Below are 25,564 nucleotides of genomic sequence, written 5' to 3' on the forward strand. Positions count from 1 at the left end.
AAAGAACCTGGTCACTGACACTGTTGGGGCAATACCCTTGGTGGAGATAACTATGGAAGTGAATTAACTTCTCCCCATATGCCAGTGCCATGGTGGGTTTGGTGGGGCAGGGGGGGACTCACACATAAATGGCATTCTCTTTCTTGTTTCTTTTTAGTTTACATGAGACCATTTGAAAATAAGAGCCCAAAAAAAGGCTTTTCTTTAAAAAAGGGTAAAGAAAAAAAATACACAAATTTTGAAGCGAGGAAATAAAAACCCTCTGATAACTAACTTGGCATCACAGACTGGCAGCACATGCCCTGGCCTGCTGTGACATCCTCTTTCCCAACCTCCCTCATCTCTGAGATCCATAGATTCTGAAATAGGCGCTGTAGGATTTTCTGTGGCCTTCAGCTAGTCTTACCATGCTGTTCTCTGCCAAGGACAAATCCCAAATAAGTCTGATTTGGGGATTTCATTGACTTCACAGTTCATTGACAGAACACTGATTCTCAAAAATCTCTAGTTAGTGAATCCCTTAGCATGTCTTGGTCCACAGCCTCCAATTGACTTGCCTCTGGAAGGACATTCTGATATGACTTAAGTGCCTGTAGGACTCCCTTTCCTGTATTTTCTCTGATTCCTCCAACATAGCACTCAATAAAGTAGTTCTCAAAGTTTAATCTTGATAAAAACATGTCTCGTCCGACTACAGCCTCTGGGTTCCTGATGTGATGGATCCGGGGTGAGATCCAGGATTATTCATTTTGAACTGGTGTCATCCCTGCTTCTGATCCCATCTGAAAAGCTGCCTCCAGGCGTTCATGGGTCTTAACAATCTCCATTCCAGCCACGCTCTTGCCCTGGGGGCTTAGAACAGTGTCATCATTGGAGATTTTCACCATCTTTCCCCAGTCTTTCTCCAACAGAATAGAAGAGCGTCCTCTGCCAGTACAATAACATGGACAACCTGTGCTTAAACCCATGGACACTTCCCATTTAAATGCTATTTGGGGATCAAAGATTGGTAGCAAATATTCAGAGGCCAAGGGGTTGCCCCGTGTGTCTTGTTCATCTCAGGCAACATGGCAGGGAGGCGGGGTGGGGGGGGGGCTTCATCAGCCATGACAAGACTCCCCTTTCCTGAGACACGGGACAGAATCAGTGCCCATTTTTGTGGTTTTCTAGGGAGAAGCACACACATCTCTCTCTCCTAATATTTTGTTGTTGTCGGAGTTCTAAAGCAGAGTCAGGCTTTCATTTTATTCTTCTGGAGAGCAGAATAAAAAGACTTTATCCTACTTGGCTTAGAGCTTCTGCAAGGAGGTTGTCGTGGGATTAATAGGAACATCCTGAGATGCAGGGCAGGTGCTTCATCTTTCAAACCACAATATCCCCACCTCAGGTTAGAGACAGAAGTGTTTGTTGGGGTAAGATCTCCCTAACACTGTATTTGATGACTGCCCATCTATTTTCCTTTCTTATGAATATAAATTTAATTCCTAGAACTCCATTCTCAGATTCATTTTGATGGCATTAAGTTAACTATAATTTATTGTGTTTAGAGTTTCCTCTTTGAATGTTATGAATAACTGTTAAGTCTCCCACACAGTTGTGTGCATGTGTGAAAGCATGTGCGTGTATGCACACACACTTCAGTTTGTCTAATGTGATGCTTGAAGTGGGGAGCTTCCCTCTCCTCCCAGCAAAGGACATTTGGCCCTATCCAGAGACATTAGGGGAGGTCATGAGTAGGTGGGGATATGACTGGGTTCTCCTGGGCAGAAGCCAGAGCTATTGCTAAACATCTTGAAAGCACAAGCAAGTCCCCCAACAAAGACTTCTTCAACCCAAGTGGCCAGAGGGCTGAGGTAGAGATCTTTCCTGCAGAGCCTCACAGAGAGTTTGCACATGAGACTGGGTATTCATTTTATGGCCATGGAAAGCTGTTCACCCATCAACTAATGGGGAAATTGCCAAGGAGCCTTTTTGTATTATCTTCCCATAATCCCCTCCACTGCACACCATCATGAGTTAAGTCAGCACATGTGTCTCAGGGGATGATGACTCACAGATGAGGGCAGGCGGCTCTGGCTGGGTGGGTGCCCTCCCCAGCTCTCCAGTGACTTCATCTTGAACCAAGGGGCAGACAATGGCTCTTTATTGTCTGGTCATTTCCTCTTTCCCGGCCACCCAGAATACGAGGTTCAGACTTCTTTCCAAATCCGGTCATACCACAAAGCGGCTTCTCTCTGTATAATTTCTCAAGGCCGGGCAGGACTTTTTGTGTCCAGGCAAATAAACACGCTACCAATAATCCAATAAAACCTTTACAGACATCGGATATAAACCACAGGGAAGAGCTGTGCACAATCTATAACGGCTGGTGCTTTTATACAAACCCTGCACTTGAGCCCTGAAAGCAACACAAATCAAAGCTAATAAAAGCGCCAAGGTTTCACCCCGTTGTTGCTGCTGGTGAATTCACCCTGCCTGTGCTACTGCTGTAGTACTAACCGGCCGTCCCGGCTCCTGGATGGAAGAGATACAAGCAGGCACCTGGAGAGTGAAGGAGGAAGAACTCATTTCCAACATGCCTTTCGTCATCATGACTTTCCCCTTTGGCACCTAGAACCGCAGACGAATAAGTGCCATCCCCTTGGTCCAGAACAAGCCCCTGTCTGCGCTCCCAGGGACAGGACAGAAATCACAGCTCCATCCTGGAGCACCTCTCTTTCCAGCTGTGTTCCCCAGCTCTTCCTTGACCAGGGTGTGGCAGTTAGTCCACTCTGTCGATGAAAGCAGGTCGGAAAGCATGGATGTGGGGGGGCTTCTGACAAACTGCCCCAAAGAGGAGGTAGCTGCCATTGGAATGTTCGTGCTGTCTCTGGAACAATGGTCATCTCCAACAGGAGGACATCGGGCTTCCGCTGACCGTCAGCCACAAGCTCGGACGTCTCCAGGGACCACGCCAAAGACATAAGAGGACAGAGAGGAGCTGAGGCCGCAGACAGGCTTTGGTTACTCTATATGTGTTTTGCTTATTGTCAACAGCCCTAGCAAATGCTAGGCACACAGAGATGTGTTTTCAGATCTTTCCATTTTTCAATGATCGATGCCACATGCTTTCCTTGGAATGTATATTCTTCCCATTTTTATAGCATGGGAAAGGGGCTCCATTTAGAAAAACGTTGGCTGGAGCAGTAAACAAACCGATGAAAGCATGCCTGCGGGTCGGATGCAGCTGAGCCCCACTCTTGCCCATGGTCTTGTGGCCAGTTTATCTTCCTTGAAAAGAAAGGACTTGGGTCCTGAGCAGGGCTTTATGGAGGGCACCATGGTGTTTTGTGTCTTCCCCATGGGGGTCACATGCATTCCTAGAAGGTGGCAGATGTAGGGTAACTTGCTGGTGTCCCCTTTTCATTTCAAGTCTTCTGTATCCCCGAAACTCTTCTTTGGACCCGTGGTCATTGACCTCCTTTTCCCCTTCACGGTGAGGCTTTCTCAAGCAGCCAGCTGTGAAAAAACAAAGATCTGAAAGAAGCTTCCCATGACTAAAAATTCTAGTCAGCTTCCACATCAGATAAGGACTTTGTCCAGACATGGGCACCAAGACAGCTCCACCCTAGGATCTCTTTATTGATCTGGCTTTGCTCTGTTGGAATGAAACATCTTCTTAAGAGCCCCTACTTTTCAGAGCAGCATTGCAGAAAAGCAGTTGAGGGTGGTGGTGTTAACCAGGCTCACGCAGCCTGCCAGCGAAGGTTGACAGCCATAAGGGAGGTGCAGATAGAGCTGAGAGAAGGGCTTACCGGATCAGTTGGCACAATCATTCCCAATGCGTCCATCCAGGAGGACAAATCTGGAGCTGATCCCAGTCTCTGGAAATACATTCCTCCTTGGGAAGATTATTGGCAAAGAAATGCAGGTGTGTCTGGAATACAAGCAGACCTTCTTCTCTCTTCTCTTTGAATTGTGACCCTCTGTTAGCAACTCGCCCTCCCGCTGCTCCCAAGCATTTCTAGTACAACGAGTCTATTGGCAGAGGCTAGAAACTGGACTCATTCACTGACTCTGGGTTTGCTCAACTCCCCAACATAGGCAGCCACAGCATCACTGGCATTTGGTGGGAAATACATAAAATATAAATTACGTTTTAAGTTTCTCCAAACTGACATTGAGAAGGGGGCAATCAGTATTTTTATTTTCTTTCCCTCTCCCCTTTCCTTCATCTTTTCTTCCCCAAATATTTGTTAAACATCATTTATTCTGCATAATTATGGGCTCCTCTCATTTCAAGGAGGGGGCTTAGCATCCAGTCCACATGCATTGACAAAAACAACACAGGCCATCAGGAAAATACAAAATGGCACTTGCCTGGTAGTCCATGTTGGATTACTCTTGTTGCTGCTGCTGTTATTGTCTTTATTGTTCCATGGGAGAAAACTCATTCTCTTGTAGCAGTCAGCGTCAGGAAGGAAGACAGTGTGGCTCCATGAGAAGTAGTAGGGTGGGGAGTCGGAGCTGGTTTTAGGGGCTCGGGGTAAACTTTCTGAGGAATGTCTGCTATAGACTTGGGGAGGGGTGGCTGGAGCAACGGGTACCTATAGATACTGCGAAACAACTGAAATGCTGACATACAAGTCAAATGTTGAACAGGTTAGTTCACCTCCCTGAGTGTCAGTCTCCCATCTGTAAAGTGGGGTAATATCACCCCCACTGAACTGCTATCAATCAGTAAAATAGATGGTGGCATAGTGTGCAGCGCGTGAGGCATGGTGCCTGAGCCTTTATCTTCACTCTTAGGGTAATGGATCAATTCATGGAGTCTTCCTCTGATGAGTGTGGGTATTATTCTGCCAGCCTTTGGTGATGGAAGATGTCATTTATTGGAAGCCCCCATTCTATATTAAATGTTCACCAGTGACGTTCAACTGTCTCACAATTGGTAGACGGTGAGAAACCGTGTTCAGTACTAAATTTAACTTTAATTATTTGCATTTCCTCTTAATTTGAGTGTGGTTTCTAGAAAGAAAGGGTATGTGAGCAAAATTAATAGTCTTTTTTTAAACTATTTTTATTTTTAACTTTTTTAACTTTTATTTATTTATTTATTTATTTATACAAGCACTGGGTACAGTCAGAAGCACGGGGAGTGAGAGAATTCACCAGAGCCAGAGCGGGGAACAGAACAGGCAGACTGATGAAATACATTGCTGAGGGGAGCAGAGGGTGCGGCAGGAGAGGTCTGCGCGCCATGTGGGACCCTTGCCGGCGGCTGGGGATTGAACCGGCGCTGCAGAGGTTGCGGGCAGCTTCACTGCCCAGCGCTCAACCCCTGCGCCACCAGGGGAGGCCCTGATGTGTGCTTTTGAGTGCACGCTGGTTCCGCCATCCCATGCAGAGTGTCTCAGTAACAGGATGTTCTCGGTGGCTCTTTAGCCTCCGTAGTGAATTTCAGAAGGTCCCTTTCTTTCTCAGGAGCCCAAGCTCCAGGACAGAATGGACAGAGCGAGGCCGGAGATGCCTCCTCACCACTGCAAGGTTTGAAATCACCCAGAAGTGGCTGTTATGCTGTAGACTCTTGGTCTCTGATCTCCCTCGGCTTATGAAATCCGGAGCTCCTTTGCTCAGACTCTTACCCACCATCCCAGCCCGCTGTCTCACCTCAGCAAGCTGGGCCTGGGCCCCTCATTTACTTTCTCTGCACACCACCTGGCTCCTTCACGCCAGCTGTTACTGCTCCCCACACCCTCACCGCCTCATCCATCAGTTCGCTTCCTTCTGCTGCTTGGCTCAGCGACCCTGCTCAGCCCCCTCAAGGATGCAAGTAGCCACACTGGGGTCTAGTCTGTTGCAGGTGCCCCAGTGCCTTTGAGCCCGTGGGCTCCCTGACCCTGGGGAGCACTGGTTGCCTCCTGCTGCTGGCTGCAGCCTCCCTCCTCACCAGTTTCTGATTAGTATTCTGTAAGGGTTCGCTGGTGGCATTAGTGGGAAACCAGACTGTCAATGTATTTATGCCCAGCCTCGGGGCAGAACCTCTCTGTGCGTGTGTAAGGCCATTGAGATGCAGAAAATCCTCTGTGTGTGTATATGTATACAGATCGACTTGAGGGGATGTTTGGAGTGGAAATCCATCGCCCCATGGGCTGGGGAAGTGACTAACAGTGGGATAGGAAGGGCCAGGGAAAGACTCGGTGTCACTGCAAAACTGAGGTCACTTTTTCACACTCATGGTTCATGGATTCTGCCAGAAATGCTCTGTCCTCTGTAGGTGATGTAGGGTGCCATGAGGAGGCCTAGCCTTGCCATAGGGGGTGACACATCTTTGTTACATTCCCTACACCAGAAATGGCCCAGTGGCCATGGACACACCCCAGGGGCCGTGGGAGCAAGGGCCACTGTGGGGCAGGCGGCCTGGTGTCCTGAGAGACGCACCCTGGGCACGCAGCTGGGTTTGGGTCCCAGCTCCCCTGCTTGTTCAGGGCTCAGGCTAATCTCTTCTCAGCTGCTCTCAGATTCATCTTTTGGATTGTGGAGAATTAAATTCTCTATTTGTCTGTATGTCTATATTTGTATCTGTGTATCCTATCTACCATCTGTCATGGTCTATCTACCCATTACCTGTCCATCCATCTAACTTACACATGTATAGCACACATGTGCAGTGTATTTACATATAATGAGTGAGCATGATCAGCATAGTTACACGGCTGGGTTACACCCCTGTCATGTCTTTTCATAGCTTCCTGCATGTCTCCACCACGGCACCTTGAAAACTCCAGTACAGATGTGGTAACTGCAGTCTAGAGTGGTAACAGCATTGCCCAAAACCACACAGAGCATTTTGGTGGGACCAGAATTAGATCCAGACCCTCATATTGCCAGTCGAGCAGAACTTTAGCTGCGATTTTCTCTGAGAATTGGAGTTCCAGCAAGTAGATTGCCATGAGCATGAGCCAGAAGCCCCCAGTAGGCAGACGCCCACCCAGGACTCATGAAGGGGAGTCAGGTCTGAGCCTCCCACTCCTGGAATCACTGAAAATACAGGTGGTCTAGGGTGGGGAGGGGGACGACCAGGCTCACGGCAAGAAGGCTTCCTCCTTCCTCTTCCTGCAGAAGCTCAGAGTGTGGTAGGTAAGTAGCGACTGAAGGTGCTTCTCCTGCCAGTGGGTGCATGCTGAAACATAGGCCTGAGGCCCTGCAGGTAGGGGCTGGGGGGAATGAGTAGGCAGTGGTAGAGATTGGCACAGTACAGAAATGCCTTCCCCTCCTGCGACCCCTGAAGCCCCTCCCAAGGGAGACCGACCACTCCAGCCGCTGCTGTGCACCCAGTTCTTACTCTTTAATTCAATGTTTCAGGCAGCGATTTCCTATTTAAGGTCAGAGTTGCATTTTCCATGGTCACTCCATTCATAGCATGTTTTTTTTAAACTATTTTTTTTGTGGAAGGGGTGGTTTTAGGGTTGTAGACCTCAGTAAAAGAGATTGAAGACTGTGTTTATGCAACAGCACGTTTAGGTATCTCTGTCCTGTGGGGTCAGACCCCAAGTAATCTGCATTGGCTACTTAGTAACAGTATGTCCTGGAGGGACACACGGGCAATGGGTGAGTCACTGTAACCCGCGGCATCCACCTGTGAAGAACTTGGTACCTGAACAGGTCATGGAAGGTCCAGGCATCGTCATCACACCCAACAGCTTCAGAGTCAGAGGACTTGGGTTCGGATCTCAGGTTTGCTTCTTCCTTGCTGTGGCATCTTTGACGAGTCTGTGCTTTCTCTGCATCCTGCCCGTCACTGCGGTTAATGGAAATGTTAGCATCATCCTTTATAGTGTTGTGATGAGAATTTGAAATAATGCCTAAAAGGCTTTTAGCAAAATGCCTGAATGTAGATGTTCAATAGAAGTCTCATTATTTATTCAGTAAAAACATGCTCATGTCTAATAGGTCCCTACCTGCAGAGTAGGGGGCCAAGCACACTCAGTACAGAGGGCAAAACCCCTTCCCTCCAGAGGTCAGAGTTTATCTGATTGGAGAAAGAAAATGGTCCCACCTAATGGACTTAGCTTGGAAACTCAGAAACAATCACGAAGGCTTCCCTCTTGAAGGATCTGATTGTCTACTATTGTCAATGTCTGCACATGCTTTGTCCACATAATTATCATATTTTTATTTTTTAGAAATACATTTTTTTATTTATGCATACAAGAACTGGGGTGCAGGCCAGAGGTGGGGGGTGAGGAATTCCCCAGAGACAGATTGGGGAGCAGAATAGGTGGATCTACTGAAACACACTGTTGCGGGGAACAATGGGGCGACAGGAGAGGTTTGCTGTGCCATGTGGGTAGTCCCTGGCCGGGGGTCGAGCTCAGACCTTGGCAGTGACAGTGCTGAGTCTCAACCCCTGGGCCACCAGGGAGGCTCCCCATCTGCTGCATCTTGAACTCCTCAGTCTCTTTTACTGAGAGCACATCCCAGCTCTCGTGCCACAGCAGACCCCAACCCGAACGACACAGCTACACAATGCTGCAGCAGGAGGAGGGAGGCAGGGCTGATTGGAAAGAGGTCCAGTGAAATGCCACAATTGTCCCCCTTTGTAGTGAGCAAACCCTGCTACCCTGTCCTGCCTGCTGGAGGCCCAGCTGTGCCCCCTGTGGGCCTCTGGTAGGACAACTTGCTCTGTTGCCGGAGCAGTGCAGACTGGCAGCGCCCAGCTGTCTTACTGTTTTTATTACCATTATTCCTGCTCTGCTCTTTGATTCTGAAGGCCCCTCTGCACAGACCCAAACCCTGGAGAGGGACAAAGCCACAGGGGCACGGTTTGCAGCCACTGCTTGGCAGCTCTTGGGTGGATAGGAGTCGGGCGTATTCCCTTCACCTGATAAGCAGGCCCCGAGAGGTTTAGACTTAGCTGCACGTGTAGGAGAGAATCCCTGCATGAAGCTTCCAGGGAGGACTGACCTCTTCTCCCTCTGGATGATCTTCCAAAGGCCCATCCCAGACACTCAAGTCACCCTGCTCATGTCCAAGCCTGGGCTTGTGCTTGGCCCTGGCGCATCATTTAGCAAGTCTTCTAGTTTCTTGGGAGACAGGGGTCAGGGAACCTAAAGAGGTGGGACTTGCGGGGGGTGGGGGCACATCACCTGTAAGAATAGATGACTTCCAGATCTCCAAAGCTTTTAACAACAAAGATGTGAAGTTTAAAGTCTGTGTATTGACATGGACATTTGGTTAGTGTCAGGGGAGTATTTATTGGAACCCCAGTTCTCCTTGCACTTGGCTACATAACTCTGTATAAAGCAGGGCCATTTTATGCGTCTATAAAATGGAGAGTTAAACTCACTACGATTCTGCTCTGTGCTCAAGCTCCGGGCTATCTCAGAGACAGTCTTGATTGATTCATATTTGCCGTCATACCTGTGGTGCAGAAAGCTGCAGAAAGGCAATCACAGGGGCCTTTGCCATCCTCTGTGGCATTTGTGGCCTAGGTACAGATGCACCAGTAAAGACCCAGGGCAAGTTCTGCTTGGACATCAAGGGCAGGTATCATCCAGCACACACCTTCAGCCTGCTGTTCTGCTGAATGCTGGGTCTTTTTGCAGTTTCTACGGAAACAATTGTCAGTAAGGGGTTAGGAAGCTTTAGCCGAAAGGGTGGACTCAGATGGGCTTTGCACAGAGGGGCCCATCATGTGGATCCTGCAGAGACACTAACTTGCTTGGTGATTGATTCAGTCCTCAGCGTGCAAGCATTAGAGTCCATTTGACAGGGTCGATAGTGGAGAAGCTGAGAGCCCACCCATGGCCCCTCACTGTTTGCTCTGCCACCTACTAGAGCCCAAGGCTGGTGGACTTGGTTTAAACTCCTGTGCTGGGTGCACATGAAGGCAGATGGCAGATGAACATAATTCAGCTCGCAGCCCCTTCAAACTTGTTCAGAACTCTAAGTCATGTCTCTCAACTCATGCTGGTGCTTTGTAAAGAGGCTGAGCATACAGGTTTCTGGGGATACTACCAGGGGGGTCAATTTCTTGTTGCTATATCTTTATTAGACCTTAGGTTACAAGATGCTTATCCCCCCCCCAAAAAAAAAAAACAGGGCAGGCATGTGACCCAAGACATTAAGGGGACCCTAAAGAACCTCTGGTGAAGGAGCTAGCAGGCACTCAAGAAGCAGAAATAGGCCTAGTCTGCTTTTCCTTTGCCCTTTGTCATTATCAAATATTTGAACATAGGAGAACTGGGGCAGAGTGGGGAGTAGAACAGGCAGATCTACTGAAACATACTGCTGAGGGGAGCAACAGGAAAGACAGGAGAGGTCTGCTGCACCATGTGGTCAGCTCCCTGGCTGGGCATCGAACTCAGGCTGCAGAGGTGATGGTGCTGAGACTTAACCCCTCGGCCACCAGGGAGTTCCCTAGGGTTTCTTCTTCGAGGATCTGCATTAATAGACCTACTAGTTGAGAGACGATAAAACATAGGATTTTGTATTTTTTTAATCATTCAATTATTGGAGCATTTAACTCTTTAATCAAAATGAAATAATTTTGTAATCATGATAGGAATTTTTCCTCAAATATTAATCGTTTTTGTTTTATTTCATCATGGTCCACTTTCTGGTGCACTGAATGGCACCTTTGTCATATGCAAACCTTTGCATATCCCAGGGTCTTTGGTACTTCCTGTGTTCTTACCTTGACCTGCCTGCCATGGTGTGTGTCAATTGCATAATATTTAATCATTGTCATTGCACAAGGCCTTTTGCCAGTCTGCAAAGGAAAATCCTCATTATTCATTTTTAAACTTTATTCCCAAATTTTTCTTGGATATTTTTACCCTGAATTCTTCAAAGGTAGAATTAGCTTGCCAGGTCTGCAAATCCCCATGGGTGTCTAGATTTCCTATGCTGCTTTAGACTAACATGAGGAGAATGGATATTATCTGGTATCGGGCTTGCTTTTCAGAATTCAGCATATTTCTTCATTTATTTAAATTTTTCTTCTTATCTCTGGTAAGGTCCTGGGATTTATCACATGAACCTTGGGGTGTTATTAATTCCATTCCTACATATTTTATAGTTGTGTTGCTATTGTGAAGGGAACTTTTATTATACTTAATAATTTATTTTGCTGCTTTATAGAAAGAAAATTGATTTTTGTATATTTAATTTGTAACCTGTCTACTTACTCAATTCTTGCCTTATATCTAATAGATTTTCTGCTTCAGTTGATTCCTTTGGTTTGTTTTAGTACATAATCAGTCTTCAAATAATAATAATGTGATTCCTTCCTTTCAAATATGGATGGCTCATTTTTCGTCTTGAATTGTGTGGAACATGTCAAATAATGGTAAATAATAGTGGTGACGGGGGTCAGGTCTTGGTCATAGTCTTAAAAAAAACTTTCTATGTCAAGTATGACTTTGACTCTTGATTTTATACGAACTACTATTATTGGTAATAATAAATACTTGTATTATGTGCATATACCAATTTATATCACAATCATATGTGATTTATATATAATACATAATGAACCATAACTCACTGAGTTATCCCAGCAGCTTGATGAGATGGGTGTTAACTTTATTGTTGATATCATTCCCACTATACAGATGGGAATGAGAAAATTAAGGCTCTGCCAGGTTAAATGACTCTAGATCACATTATGTAATTATTTTTTATAGTTCTATTTCTGAACATAAATAACTTTTACAGTCACTCTATTGATCAGTCTATACCTACATATCATCTATCCTTTATCTCCACTAAGCTATATATGTTTATATACACTGAGATATATACACACTGAGATAGCCAATCTCTCTCTATATATAAAGTTATTATGTTCAGAAATAGATCAAACTCATGCCACAGTGGTTGGTGATAGCTTGATAGTCCTGAGACTTAACCCCTTGTACCACCAGGGAGGCCCTATGCTATATCTTAAAAGAAATTATGAATCATTTTCTTATCCATGTGTGGTTTGTATTCAGTGCTTCCTCTTTCCTGGGTTTATCTTCCTAAGGCCTGCACACAAAAATGACATTTTTAAGGCACAATGCTCTTGATTAATTTGTACAAGTTACTTCATTGTTTTGGGTATTTAGTAGTGTGAGCAAGTTTTAAGCTATTTGATTTTGTATTATTTTAGGATCAGGATACTTTTTTTGTTTCTTTCATTAATTATAGCTCATACATTTGGTGAGGCTGTTGGATCTGCAGAATCAGATTTCTTAAAAATATAGTTACTTCATCCGCCTCCTCATCTTTTTTCCCCTTTTTTTCTACCTTCTTGGCTTCTGTCACGAATATTATATTGATCGTGAGTCTGAAATTCCAAGTGGGAGTAGATGATTTCTCTTTAAATCTGTTCTACATTTTTATATATTTAATTTTATGTACATTTAATTCACCAGTTTAATCTTTTATTTCCTTGTGATATTAGAAAATATCTCAAGGTCGTCTTCTCCATGATGATTTTATTTTCTGCACTGAACAGCCTTAACTCTCTCCATCTGGCTTTTAATTTACAAATTGTATTTTCTATTTAATGATACAGTTTCATCCAAGCTCCTCCTGATCTCCTGTCTTGATTCTTCCTGAGGACATTATCAAAACTGTCACAGATTTTTCTTGTTTCTGCTAGTAAACCTATTTCATAAAAAAACACGAGTATTAAGAATGCCACTATTTTAAAGACGGTGCTTGGCTATGGGTATGCCCTCTTCCCTCTGTAGGTGTTTGTAGAGGGTGCTCAGTGATGTCCAGTTTTATGAAAAGAGTGAGCTTTGCCAGAAGTTTCTGTCGATCTTCTCAGGCATATATGAATCCTTATCTGCATATAATTTGGGACTTGGGACAAACACAGAGACCCAGTGTAGGGGCAGGAATGGACACAGGGCAGGTTTTCTGATCCCATGCAGACCGGGTAAAGGAGGAGTCAGAGTCCTCAGTGGATTTTGCAGGTCTTTTATTGGGATTACCAGGTACACGGCAGGCAGGGGCTCTTCACTCTGAGCTCTCCGACGTTCTCTGCTTCTCTGCTCTTGGCTTCTCTTTCAGCTTCTCTCTCAGCTTCTGCTGCTGCTGCTGCTGCTGCTGCTGGCGTCCCCATGATGCCGCCCTTAAAAATTAGCACAGTCTTAGCCCAGGTGAATCCCATCTACCTATGCCTACACCCTATTCCAGGTGCCCGCCATTAGGCATGCATTCACGACCACAAGGATCCATCGTCTGTCCTGATGGCGGGAGGGCAGAAAAGCCTGATATTTTCTTTACCCTACACCCAGGCCAGATCTGAGGGTTGGAGACCCCCACTCAAAGCCAGGATCTCCAAAGAGGACAACAGCACAGCACGCTGGGCCATGACTGGACAGTTTCTGTGATAGACATGTGCCGAGCCATCCTTCCGGCCAATGTCCGTGGCCTCCATGCAGTTCCCATTGGACAGTCACTGTTGATGGCTTTGTTTCACTGCCAGGGCCTGCAGCTCGGGACCAGCGAACTGGAAGAGATGGGTGCCATGTTCTGCCTGGGGCTCCTCATCTTGGAACTCAAGTCCGCAAGCTGCAGCCATCAGCTCCTGACCCGCGCGGCCACCCTGCTGGACGCCGAGAAAGAGGCTCTGGACTACCACCTGCAACGGTAAGATGCTGGCACGGCGAGGGAGAACATTTGGGCCTGTGTGTTCCCAGTGAAAAATATCTTGGAGAGAAAGTCAAGCAGACGTGAGGGGTCTTTGAGAAAGAAGCTATGGGGGAGTTGTCCAAAGAGGGTGGAACACTAAGGCTCTGCTGGGGCTACACTGGGGCATCGTAGTTCTTGCTAAAGATGAGGCGGGGCCGCCGGCTTGTACACATAACAGCAAATATAAAGCTACATGTATTTATAAACATGATTACTAATAAAAGGTGCTTCCAGCAAAGAAGATGCAGCTGAGCTACCCAGGTAAGTGTGCAAATACCCTGGTGTCTACCAACTGTGTGTTTACATGTGTAGAAGTATCATCTTGGAGCCATTGCTCAGCAAAATAAGCCATGTCACTACCAACATCCAGGACCTGGGGCAGAAAAGGTTTAATCTCCCTATTCTTAAGCAGGAAAGTCCCTTCTTAGCAGATGAGAAGAAACCACCGGAAGATGATTGGTGGCTCACAGCCGTGAGGGGAGAATTCTGATCCCTAAGGGACAGGAGGGTCGTTAAGGAGTCAACAGGGAGAGTCTTTACCCAAATGAGTCCTTCTCGTGCCCTTTACTGTAGACAGGTGTCTTGAACTTGGACAGAACAGTCCCAGGCGGCAAGAAGGAAAGATAGAATGGCCGTATGATGAGGGGAGAGAGGGCTGAGGCACATCAGAGCTCTTGGAGGCTGAGTCCCCCACCCACACTTCGCGTGAAGGGCTGGTGGGTGGCTCGAGCTGTTGGGGGAGGAAGTGCCTGCTGGTAACTGAGGACGCATCTCACATGCACTTCCTGTCTCAGGCGAGAGAAAGCCATACATCCTGGAGCCATCTTACTTCTAGCGCATTTTCATTAATTTCCCGCCTGCCCTGGTTGGGCTGCTGTTCCAGTGTGTGATTTTTCACCAAATGGCCATTCAAGCCTAGAACGATCTGGCAGTATAAATTAATACTGCTTTGGAAGGCACCGGTTTCTCCGTGACTTAATTACCTAAATGCAGTAATTAACTTGCTCATCACACTGTGTGATAGATCATAGGCTGTGGAGACTTAAGTAAATCCAGACCTCTCTCCTCCCTGGAGAAGCTGCGCCGATTTCTTTTGTTTTGACACCACAACCACCGCCACCTGCCCCGTGCCTTTGACGCCCTCGGCCCGGAGCCTTGGCGTGTTTGGCTTCCTGTGGGGCTTCAGCCTCTCCTCTGACAGCAAGCACTTCCACCTGCCAGGATATATACTTCACCTTGTCTCTCCCTCCTTCCCTGTGCTGAGCTGCCCTGGGTGCAGGCGGGCCGGCATTCCCTCTGTCCTTCCTGCCTCCCACCTTCTCCTCCGCTGCTTGTTGAGGGGAGATTGAGCAGAGCTGGCATTGCTTGCTTTCCCTGAATTGATTGTACCCGTCCGTTTGATCCAATGCAGCGAGGATTAGTTGCCTGTAAACTGGAACAAGAAGAAATCTATCAAAGAAGTGCCTTTTCTAATTCAAGTCTAAAGAATTCAGTGTCAGGCCCCAGATACAGTGCTACCAGGAGATTACCCAGAAGACGGCGGTTGCTGCCCGACTGCAGCTACCCGGTCTGGGGTGCCGAAGCTCAAGGCCCTCTGTGACCCCGGACCCACCCTCGACCCTCCTGACGCTGGAGCCGCTCCTCAGGGCAGGGTCTGAACACACCGGATGGGAGTCTGTGTGCTTTGAAGAGATAGGAATTAAATTCGAGAGGCCTGAAGTTTGGTGAAGATGGATGGAATAGAACCTGCGTATTTCACCCAAACATTCATATGGCAGTTCACCGAGGCAGTGACCAAGACAGACCACGGTTCCCGCCCACAGCGGTGACAACGACCTGCCTGAATGGAAAATGCCCCTGACAACGTCTGAGCGCAGGATATATTCCCGCCAGTAAGTGTAATGCAATAAATGTGCCACCCTCCGCAGGCTGCCCTGAGGGTTCTTCGATTCATTTCTGGTAAATTGGCCTAAATCATGAGATCTAGTAATTAGCAGAATGACTCCTAGGAGTTTGTCAGCAACAGGGGTCTTATCATAATCCAGAGGTGTAGCTAATGTTCAGCGACACAACCGCGGCTTTACCCAGGGGACCCCTAATACCCCCTGCGCCTCCCTGTCGCCCCTGGACGCCTTGCCCCAGAGGGCAGTTAGACAAGGCAAGGGAGGCTTGTGTCCCGCAGTGGGCCCTGAGAAATGCCAGGGCCTGGCATCTTGGGGCTCCCAACCCCGCAGACACGCTCACCCGAGAACCGGCTGGGGTGACCAAGAGGCTCTCCGCGGTGGCCAGCGTGTTTTTTGACAATAGGTTTCATGCCCCATTTGCCATAAAAACAATTAGAGTCTAGTCAACACCCACAGAGCAACTTACCATTTTTCATGAGCAGAGAAAGAGCAGAGATGGTGGATGTCTGCCCAGCGGCTGCGGCTAAAAATGAAGCGCGTGTTCTCTTTGTTTGGGTTTTCCCTTTACACTTCCCTTCTCTCCAGTTGCTCCTTTAAGGAGTGTCTGCAGGCTCCTTACGGCGTCTTTTGATCCTCCTTCCTCTTCTCTCCTTTCTCCTTCCTCTCAGTCTGCTCCCTGGGAATAATTGCGCGTGGACACGGGAATGCTAAGGGCTGCCCCGCGTCGGCCATCCAGGGCGACAGGTCTTTTGCAAAGTCTTTTAACAGTTTTGCCCAGTCAGCCGCTGTTCCTCGCCATTTGTGACCGTCCGTGGCCTCCCGCCGTGCCCGGGCTCCATCTGTCCCTCCATCAGTAATGAGAGAAAGCTCAAGACTCGGCCGGCTCGTCCTCCCCGGTGTTAGACCCCAAGCCCCCTGCGCCCCCGGGGCATCTGGAGAAGGCAGTTCAGTCTTACCTTTAGTTTGATGGGACAACACTAAAAATAATAAACTTTCATAGACTTTAGAAAACAGTTATCACAATTATGTCTTAAATAATTTACAAAGAGTATTCATTTTATTTATTTTTTTAGATTTATTTTATTTATGCATACAAGAGCTGGGGTACAGGCCAGAGGTGTGGGGAGGTGAGAGGATTCACCAGAGACAGAGTGGGGAGCAGAACAGGCAGATGGACTGAAATACACTGCTGAGGGGAGCAGCAGGCGAGTCAGGAGAGGTCTGCTGCGCCGTGTGGGTATCTCCCTGGCCGGGGATCGAACTCGTGTTGCAGAGGCTGTGGATACATTCATAGTGCTCTGGTGAGAGAGAGCCTCTTCACTTTAAGAAAGCAGTTTTGTCGTTCTGAATAAGAAAATATAATTTGGAAAACATAGGTTAGCACCCATGTTCTCTTTGTTTTGGTTTCCCTTTACACTTCTCTCCATGCACCTGTAATCTAAACATCTCTACTAACCATTGTCAGTATTTTGGGGAAATTAGACAATGTACAGGAATTTACTTATATATATATTCATATAGTCACATATATATTCATATAAATAGGTATATGTGTATCTAGACAATGTATAGGAATTTATGCACATATAAATATAAATAAGTATATATATATTTAGACATTGAATAGGGATTTATTTTTATATATTCATAAATAGTCATATATACACATTCATATAAATAGGTACATTTATACCTATACACTGTATAGGGATTTTCTTTCCCTCCACTTTATAAACAATGTTTTCTTAACATAGACTTTACTTTTAGTGCAGTTGTGGGTTCACAACCAACTAAGAGCGATTTCCCACTAGATCCCTGTCTTCTACAAGCATGATGTCCCCCATTATCAACACCCCCACTGGAGTGATAAGTTTGTGTTAGTTGATAAGCTACGCCGACCATCATTATTACCCAAGTCCATAGTTTGGGCGAGGGGTCACTATTGCTCTTGTAGTTTGCAGGGTTAACGAATGTATGATGGTGTGGGCCCATCATCACAGCATCATCGAGAACATCATCACTGCCTTAAATGCACCCCACTGCTCACACCTCCCTCCACACCCATTTCTCAGCTTCTCCAGATCTTTGCCTTTTCCAGAAGGTGACCTAGTTGGAGTCATACAGTATATCACCTTTTCACATTGGTTTCTTTCTCCTAGAAATAGAGCTGCGGGATAGCTTCATAGGTTGTGTCTTAACCCCTTGCACCCCCAGAGAGGTCCTCTTCATTTTAAAAATGTAGTTTTGACTTTCTGAATAAGAAAATATAATAGCCTATATAATAGACATATTATAACATAAAATATAATGGGCATATTATAAAATATAATAAGCCTCTATGTTTTCTCCGTGGCTTAAGAGCTCATTTCTTCTTAGCGCTGAGTCACTGCCTTCCTGGACCCACTTTCTTTACCCACTCATCTCCTGAAGGAGATTTCAGCTGCTTCCAAGTTTGGGCAAATATGAATAATGGGGCCACACATATCCATGTGCAGGTTTTTTGTGCATATAAGTCTTCAACTCCTTTGAATGAACACCAAGGTGTGTGACTGCTGGGTCATATGGCAAGTGCATGTGCAGTTTGGTAAGAACCTGCCACACTGTCTTCCAAAGTGGCTGTACCTTTTGCATTCCCATCTGTAATGAGCAGAGTTGATGTTGTTCTATATTCTCGTCAGCATTTGGAGTTGTCTAGTTCTAGATTGTGGCCAGTCTATTAGGCTTGTGGTGCTAGCTCATCATTTTAATTTGTTTTAATTTGCTTTTAATTTGATATAGGATTGCAGCACCTTCTCATATTTTTGTTGTGGTGTCCCTTAAGGCTATTGGTCCACTAAAAAAAATTGGGTTATTTTCTTACCATTGAGTTTTAAGAGTTGTTTATTTTGAGTATCAGTGCATTTGCAAATATTTTCTCCCAGTCTGTGGCTTGGTGTTTCATTCTCCTGGTGATATCTCTCACAGAGCAGAAATCTTTGATTTTCATAATGTCCAGTTTATCAAGTTTTTCTTTTATGTATTAGGGCTTTGGTGTTGTGCCTAAAGTCATCACCAAACACCAGGTCATGTAGCATTTCTCCTACATTATCTTGTAGATAAACTGGGTGTTTGGTACTGAAATTACTGCTATTTCTAGATGAAAAATAGGGAGCTGTTTTAATATACAGTTGAGTCTTTTCTAATATAGATAAAATGCTTCTACATTGTTAGTATTTCCTTTTTAAGTGAATTTCCCAGGCATGCCTTTTGTTCTTATTTATTTAATTGGTATCATTTCTTTCCTTTTTAGTTTTACATTTTAAATTTAATTTAAATTTCTACATTAAAGATATTCAATTTCTATTTTTCATGTATAGAGCAAGTATTTTCCCATTTCCTTTCACACTTTTAATGTAGCTCACTTACATTAGATGTTTTTTGTTATACATAGGCCTGTTCATCAATGTTGTAATAAACATTTTCTCTGTTTCTTTCACCTTTGATAAACCTGTATACCCCCATCTCATAACAAATACATTTACAAGCACTGTAAAAACTGTACACTTATTATGTTATTAATTTGAAGTAAGCTAGGTTTATAATGAGTATAATTACACATTATAGCTTCTTTTTTCATTTTTTACTATTGAATAATTTCTGCATTTCTAAATTGTTAACCATTTGCCCTTGCAATGACTAAATCCTTTATCACTGATTTATAATGTCAGTATATTATATTAATAGTGTCAGTTTATTATTTAGTTAGGAGTAGAGGTATGTATAGCATTTCTGCATATATATATGGTGCAGGTACCTGGGAATATATTTTTAGTTTCATTTTCCATTCCATTGCTCTGTCTGCCAGGAACACACAGTTTTTTATATCGTAGCTATGTAAATTAAATGTATGATGTTGCAAGCACCACCTCATTAGTATTTGTTTAAAACTGTGCTTTGCTATTTTCCATCCTTTATTTTCACTGATGAACTCTATAATGAGCTGCTAACTGCCAAAAATGAAACCACTGGGATTTGAACTGGAGTTGTAATAAAATGCTAGATTTTTTGGTCTGTTGACTATTTACCGATGTTGCTTTTTCAGAATGTGTTATTTTGTTCCATTTATTCAGATCCTTGGTCTTCATAGATAAGTCTGTAGGGCTTTTTATGTAGCCATGTGCTTCCTGGGTTTATCATCACAGATTTTATTTTATTTTATTCACTTTATATATTTCTTTCTTTAATTTTTTTATTTTAAAATTTATCATTTTTAAAATTTTTTTAGACAATATTTGCTTCCCCCCACCCCCTCAGATTGAGTATCATCATAGATTTTAATCTTAGTTTTAAATGATCTTGCTACTCTGGAAAGGGTCTTTTTCATCATGGTTTTCTAAGTGGTTATCATAGTTATATAAGAACACTTTTGATTTGTTTTATGTTCATTTGTGATTTTACTGAATTCTGTGGTTATATTCCAAAGTGTTTCCATGTATTGCTCTGTTTTCCTAGATGGCTCATAGGATCATTTACGAGATTTTGCAGTTAGCTTTGAGCCATTTTTAATCTTAGCTATAACCTTGGCGAGTCTTGAGAACATTGTATGTGGATGGTGGTCCTGTGGGCATCTTCAGGTGAGCTCAGCTTTGACATGAGAATGACAGTAGGGCCTCAAGAAATCAGTAAGATGTCTGTTGATTTGATATTAATATTTGTCTTCTTTACTAATTATTTTTTGTTCTCCACTTGTTAATTAAAAAATCAGGATCAGATGATGAATTCTATCATTTTTTGGTGTCGGAAAGAGTGATTATTTCTTTGAATTAATAAAGCCTTAAATTATGTTAATAGATTTTCTAATATTCACCCATCCTCAAAAATGAAAAGGAAGTGTATTTTGACTATGATCTAAAATGTGACTTCATCACATAGGTTGATGTTATTTACTGTGAATTGAGGAGTTTTGTGCCTCTACTTGTGAGTAAATAAAGTCTGTGCTTGGCCTGTGTTGTTGGAGGATCTGGGACACTAAGTTTTCTAGGTTTGTCTGCACTATGAACACACACAGATTGTTTATCAAGTTATGTGCCTCATGTATTAGAAACCAGATTATTATTATTTTCCCATATAAGAATTATCTATGGTATTTAGATTATCTTACCGTTATACATAATGATATTCATATGATAATATAATACATACACAAGTCTTTAAACTTCAGTGTTATACTTACTTTCTTTATTTTTTTTTAAGATTTATTAATGCGTACAAGAACTGGGGTATAGGCCAGAGGTGTGGGGGGTGAGAGAATTCACCAGAGACAGAGTGAGGAACAGAACAGGTGGATCTACAGAAACACACTGCTGAGGGGAGCAGTGGGGATACAGGAGAGGTCTGCTGTGCCATGTGGGTCAGCTCCCTGGCCGGGGATTGAACTCGTGCTGCAGAAGCCTCATAGTGCTGTGCTTAACCCCTTGCACCACCAGGGAGGCCCAACTTAGTTATTTTCATTGGTCATCTCACAGGGGTGCTGTGGAAGCTGGCCTCCAGTTCTTATTCCTCAGTGTTGGTTCATCCCTCATTTTCCCTCAAAGAATATCTTTTGTTTCAAGCTTTCATATTTTATAAGGTTAATTAATTGTATCTATATGTTTTGTATATAGGTGGATAGCTTTCTTTCCTTTCCATAGAAATTCTACTTTGCCTGCCTGGAAATTAAATTGAAACAGGGTAGATTTGGCTCCATTGGTTCTGAAAATTACTCTGTAGAAATCTATGGAAAATTTATTTCTTTTCTTTTATTAAAAAAGATTTATTTATGCATACAAGGACTGGAGTGTAGACCAGAGATGCGGGGGGTGAGAGGGTTCAGCAGAGAGTGTGGGGAGCAGAACAGGTGGATCTACTGAAATACACTGCTGAGGGGAGCAGCGGTGGGAGACAGGAGAAGTCCTCTGGGCCATGTGGGTCAGCTCCCTGGCCAGCCCAGGATCGAACTCATGTACCATAGGTCCTGACTCTGTAGACTCCCTGGTGCTGTCCTGGGGGCTGTCCGTGCTGGCTCCTGCCACTGTGTCTGCTCAGCTCCCAACTGCACCTTAGCTCTGCCGTGGTTTCAGAAAGGCTCACCTCTCCTTACACATGGTGGAATGTTTCATCTGCTTGGTTGGTATGACTGGTCCCCTCCCCACTTCTATTTTTTTTTTTTAATTTTTTACATGACTCAACAAAAACAAAGTAAGCAAACCTGTCAAGAAAGGGGCAGAAGAACTTAAAAGACACTTCTCCAAAGAGGAAATGCAAATGGCCAACAGGCATATGAAAAATTGTTCAACTTCCCTTATCATCAGGGAAATGCAAATCAAAACCACAATGAGATACCACCTTACACCAGTGAGAATGGCACATATCAAAAAAAAACTAGCAACAACAAATGTTGGTGAGGATGTGGTGAAAAAGGAACTCTTTCCCCTTCTATTTCTTTCTCTTTTTTTTGCTTATTCATATTGGAATGATGAGAGTTCTATGAGGAATTATAATATCTCTATAATCCAGGGTTTAGATGATCACAAAACCCTCTAATTATTTGGCTGGATGCATGGAGTTCCCTATGCTTTAATATGCTTGATTTTGGTGGTGTTTCCCCAAGCATTCATGGTGTTTTGGATGTTGCTGGAGAGTACAGATTTGGAGTGAAGGCATTGGGGAATTAAGGAGAAAGCACATGAAAATTTGTATCTGCAAGTCTGAGGAGTGTGTCTTAAAATGACAAGTTAATATTTGCTGGATGAATATGTGAGTTAATTAAAATTTAATATGCATTTTCAAAATAAGTTAATATTTTCAAACCATTTTAAAGGAAATTAATGATGGTTGTGATGATGCTGATGCTGATGCTGATGATAAGGACTGCAAATAGTTACATCAGTGGCATATACTCTCTTAAGCAGTTCATTGTGTAATCTCACTTAAGCCTCTGAAGTTTGTATTATTATCTTCATATTGCAAGAGAATACAGTGCAATTTAGAAGGCCTGTGTGATTTGCCTAAGATGACAGAACTGGTTGGTTGTAGACCTGGCATTTGAATTGAGGCAGTCTTGCGAAAGAATCAGTGGTCATGATTTCTAAGACACATTGCCTTTTCATAGGTCATAATAACAATAGCTAATGCATAAGAGGCATGCACAGTGCTCTGCATTTTTCATACATGCCTTGTTTCTTGGTTCATCTTTTAAACCAGGGGTTGGCAGGCTTTTTCTATAAAGGAACAGCTTAAAATATTTTAGACATTATGGGCCGCTTTGTATCTTTTGCAACAACTCAACTCTGCTGTTGTAGCATGAAAGCAGGCACATGTCGATATATGAGGATGGCTATATTTCAATAACATTTTATTTGCAAAATAAGCAATAGGCTGGATTCTCCCAATGAGACATATTTTGCTAATTCTTCCTTTAAACAATTCTTCAAGATATATACTATTTTTATCTCCCTCATATGGATAAAGAAACTGGAGCTCAAAGAAGCCTTGTAACTTGTAATTCACATGGTAATAAGGAGAAGCTGTGGTAGAACCACACAGAATAATTGTATCCTTGGCGTTTACTCACCACACACTGGCCTGTGTGGGGCTTTAGCAGATCAATGGATGACACTGCTCACGAATTCCAAACCGAGTAAGCAATAGAAGCCGGAGCTAGACAGGATGAAACCAAACATATCTGCTTAGTGGTGGTGAAGAGTTATAGAACACAGCCTCACTGGAATGAACTTCCTTGCCTAAAAAGGTACAGGAAGAGTCTACATTGCTAACATTATCACGTGAGGAGCAAGGTGAGCACCCCGAGTTCAGGTGCTGCTGGGAGAGGATGCACCGGAGCCCGGGGGCTGTTTAAGTTCACTCAGCCTCTCCCCCAACCACCCTAACACTCCCTGTGACTCCTTCTCCTTTAGGGAGCTGTGAATGAGGACGACAAATGAAGTACCAGTGTGTGTAGACCAAAATGAGAAATCTGGGGGTGGGGAGAATGGTCCCCCCACCACAAGATGCTCTTATGTGCAAGCAGAGAAGAGAGACTCAGGGCTTTCGATTGTGAATTTTGCTACATCTCCATCAATTCCAATGGCAGTTCTCCATGGCTCTTTTATTGTGTTCTGTTACCCTGATTGTTTTAAGTTTTAAAAAGTAATGCATGATAGCTAATATTTGAGCATAGTCTGAGTTTTATGCACAGTGGCAGGCAAAGAAATGCCAATGCCTACGGGGAGGAGATATTGGAATGGAACTCGCCTGGGGATCTCTTGAGACTGTGAACATCACATGTTGCTTTGAAACATTACATGGCTCCCCAATGGGTCAAGGATAGGAACTGATTAGCCAGGAGCAAATGCTACCCAGGGCAGTGAGAACAACAATACCCTGTTCATTATTAGTTAAAGGAAGGCAAATTTAACTATTTTTGGTACGATTTTATGCTGATTCTTCTACAATAAATAAATGAAAATGATGACAACTCAGTGTCAGTGTGTCTGTGAGGAGAGAAGTGTTATAATATCATAAAGCTATCTGTAAATTGCTTTACTTTCCTCTGGAGAGGAATTTGGCAACTTGCAAGAAGGTCCATAAAATCCTTCCATTTAATCCTATGTTTCCAGCCTGAAGATCCCTCAAGAAAACAAATGTAGCAGAAAGCAATTTTTAACATGTATACATTTATAGCACAGAGACTTATATCCCCAAATAAAGTTAAACAACTCACATTCCTAGCAGTAGTAAAAAGAAGACGAGCATTGTTGATTAATTTTCTAGAATACTATGAAACCATGAAAATAATGACAGTGTCAATACGAAATAATAGCAAACAGTTATTAGAACCTTTTCATGAACCAGATGCTGTGCTAAGTGAGCACTTTATGAGCATGAGCTCACTTAATCATGAATAATCCAGTGTGACAGAGGCCATCATTATCATCCCCTTTTACAAATGAAGGAATTGAGTTGTATGGAGGTGAAGGGGGTTGCCCTGCATCTTGTGAGAGATTGGTAGCTTCTGAATCTAACTGTCTCACCCCAAGGTTCAAGTTCTTATCCTCCATGATCCTGAGGCTTTCAAATAACAAGTGGGGAAAATATAGCAGTGCAGTTAATGGTACGCGCATGTTGAATGTGATATTCAGAAATATGCAGAAACACTGACAGAGGTGGGGGCAGTAGATTCATGATCTAGAACTGATTTGATCATTTGTTCCCTTCTCTGAACAGGCCCCAAGCACATGTGTTGGGTCTATGTATGTTTGTGTGTGTGTTTTTTTTTTTTTTAACTTAAGTTGTTTTTTTTTTTTAAAGATTTATTTATTCATGCATACAAGAACCAGGGTATAGGCCAGATGCACGGAAGGGTGAGAGGATTCACCAGAGACATAGTGGGGAGCAGAACAGGCAGACAGACTGAAAGCACTGCTGAGGGGAGCAGCAGTCGAGACAGGAGAGGTCTACCGCGCCATGTGGGAATCTCCGTGGCCGGCCAGGATCGAACCCACGCTACAGAGGCTGCAGACAGCTTCACAGCACTGCACTCAACTGCCTGCGCCACCCGGGGAGGCCTTGTTTGTGTGTGAGTTTTAAAATCTGAGCTACTTGAGTTCATTTGGGCCCCCAAATACCCTTTGTTTGTGTTAATGCTACTCCAAGAGGTTGGTGTGAATCATCCTAGACTGGATGTATGCACGGAAGATGGAAGGCATCCCCGCCCGCGGCCATAAGATTCAAAGAGAAAGAGAAAAGAGATTACAGGAAGAGGGGAGTGGAGGTCTATTTTCTTCATCTTCCATTTGCACAGCGTTACCACCTAATAACCACCATGAAAGTTAACCTAAAGAATTCCTATTTTACAAGTGATTCCGTGGGCGCCCAGGGAGTCTAAGTGACTTGCTAGGTGTAGTTAAGTGATTTATCCATTACCAGTCAACACTGGGGATCTCATTCTCCTCTGCCTCGGGCTCTGAATG

General features: G+C 44.2%; 1 protein-coding gene across 2 annotated transcripts in view; it reads left to right on the forward strand.

The window, feature by feature from the left end:
• Positions 1–25,564, forward strand: part of AGBL1 (AGBL carboxypeptidase 1) — a gene marked incomplete at both ends in the record, with an annotated part of 583,725 nt that overhangs the window by 403,754 nt on the left and 154,407 nt on the right. Inside the window, one exon of one of the 2 annotated variants that reach the window (XM_084254285.1) lies at positions 13,466–13,629. In XM_084254285.1, coding sequence (XP_084110411.1) covers positions 13,466–13,629 — 164 coding nt within the window. Of the gene's footprint in view, positions 1–13,465; positions 13,651–25,564 lie in introns of those variants that run through there. The other variant, XM_084254284.1, reaches the window with a different exon arrangement.

Source organism: Talpa europaea, assembly GCF_964194135.1.
Source record: "Talpa europaea genome assembly, chromosome: 14".
NCBI lineage: Eukaryota > Metazoa > Chordata > Mammalia > Eulipotyphla > Talpidae > Talpa > Talpa europaea.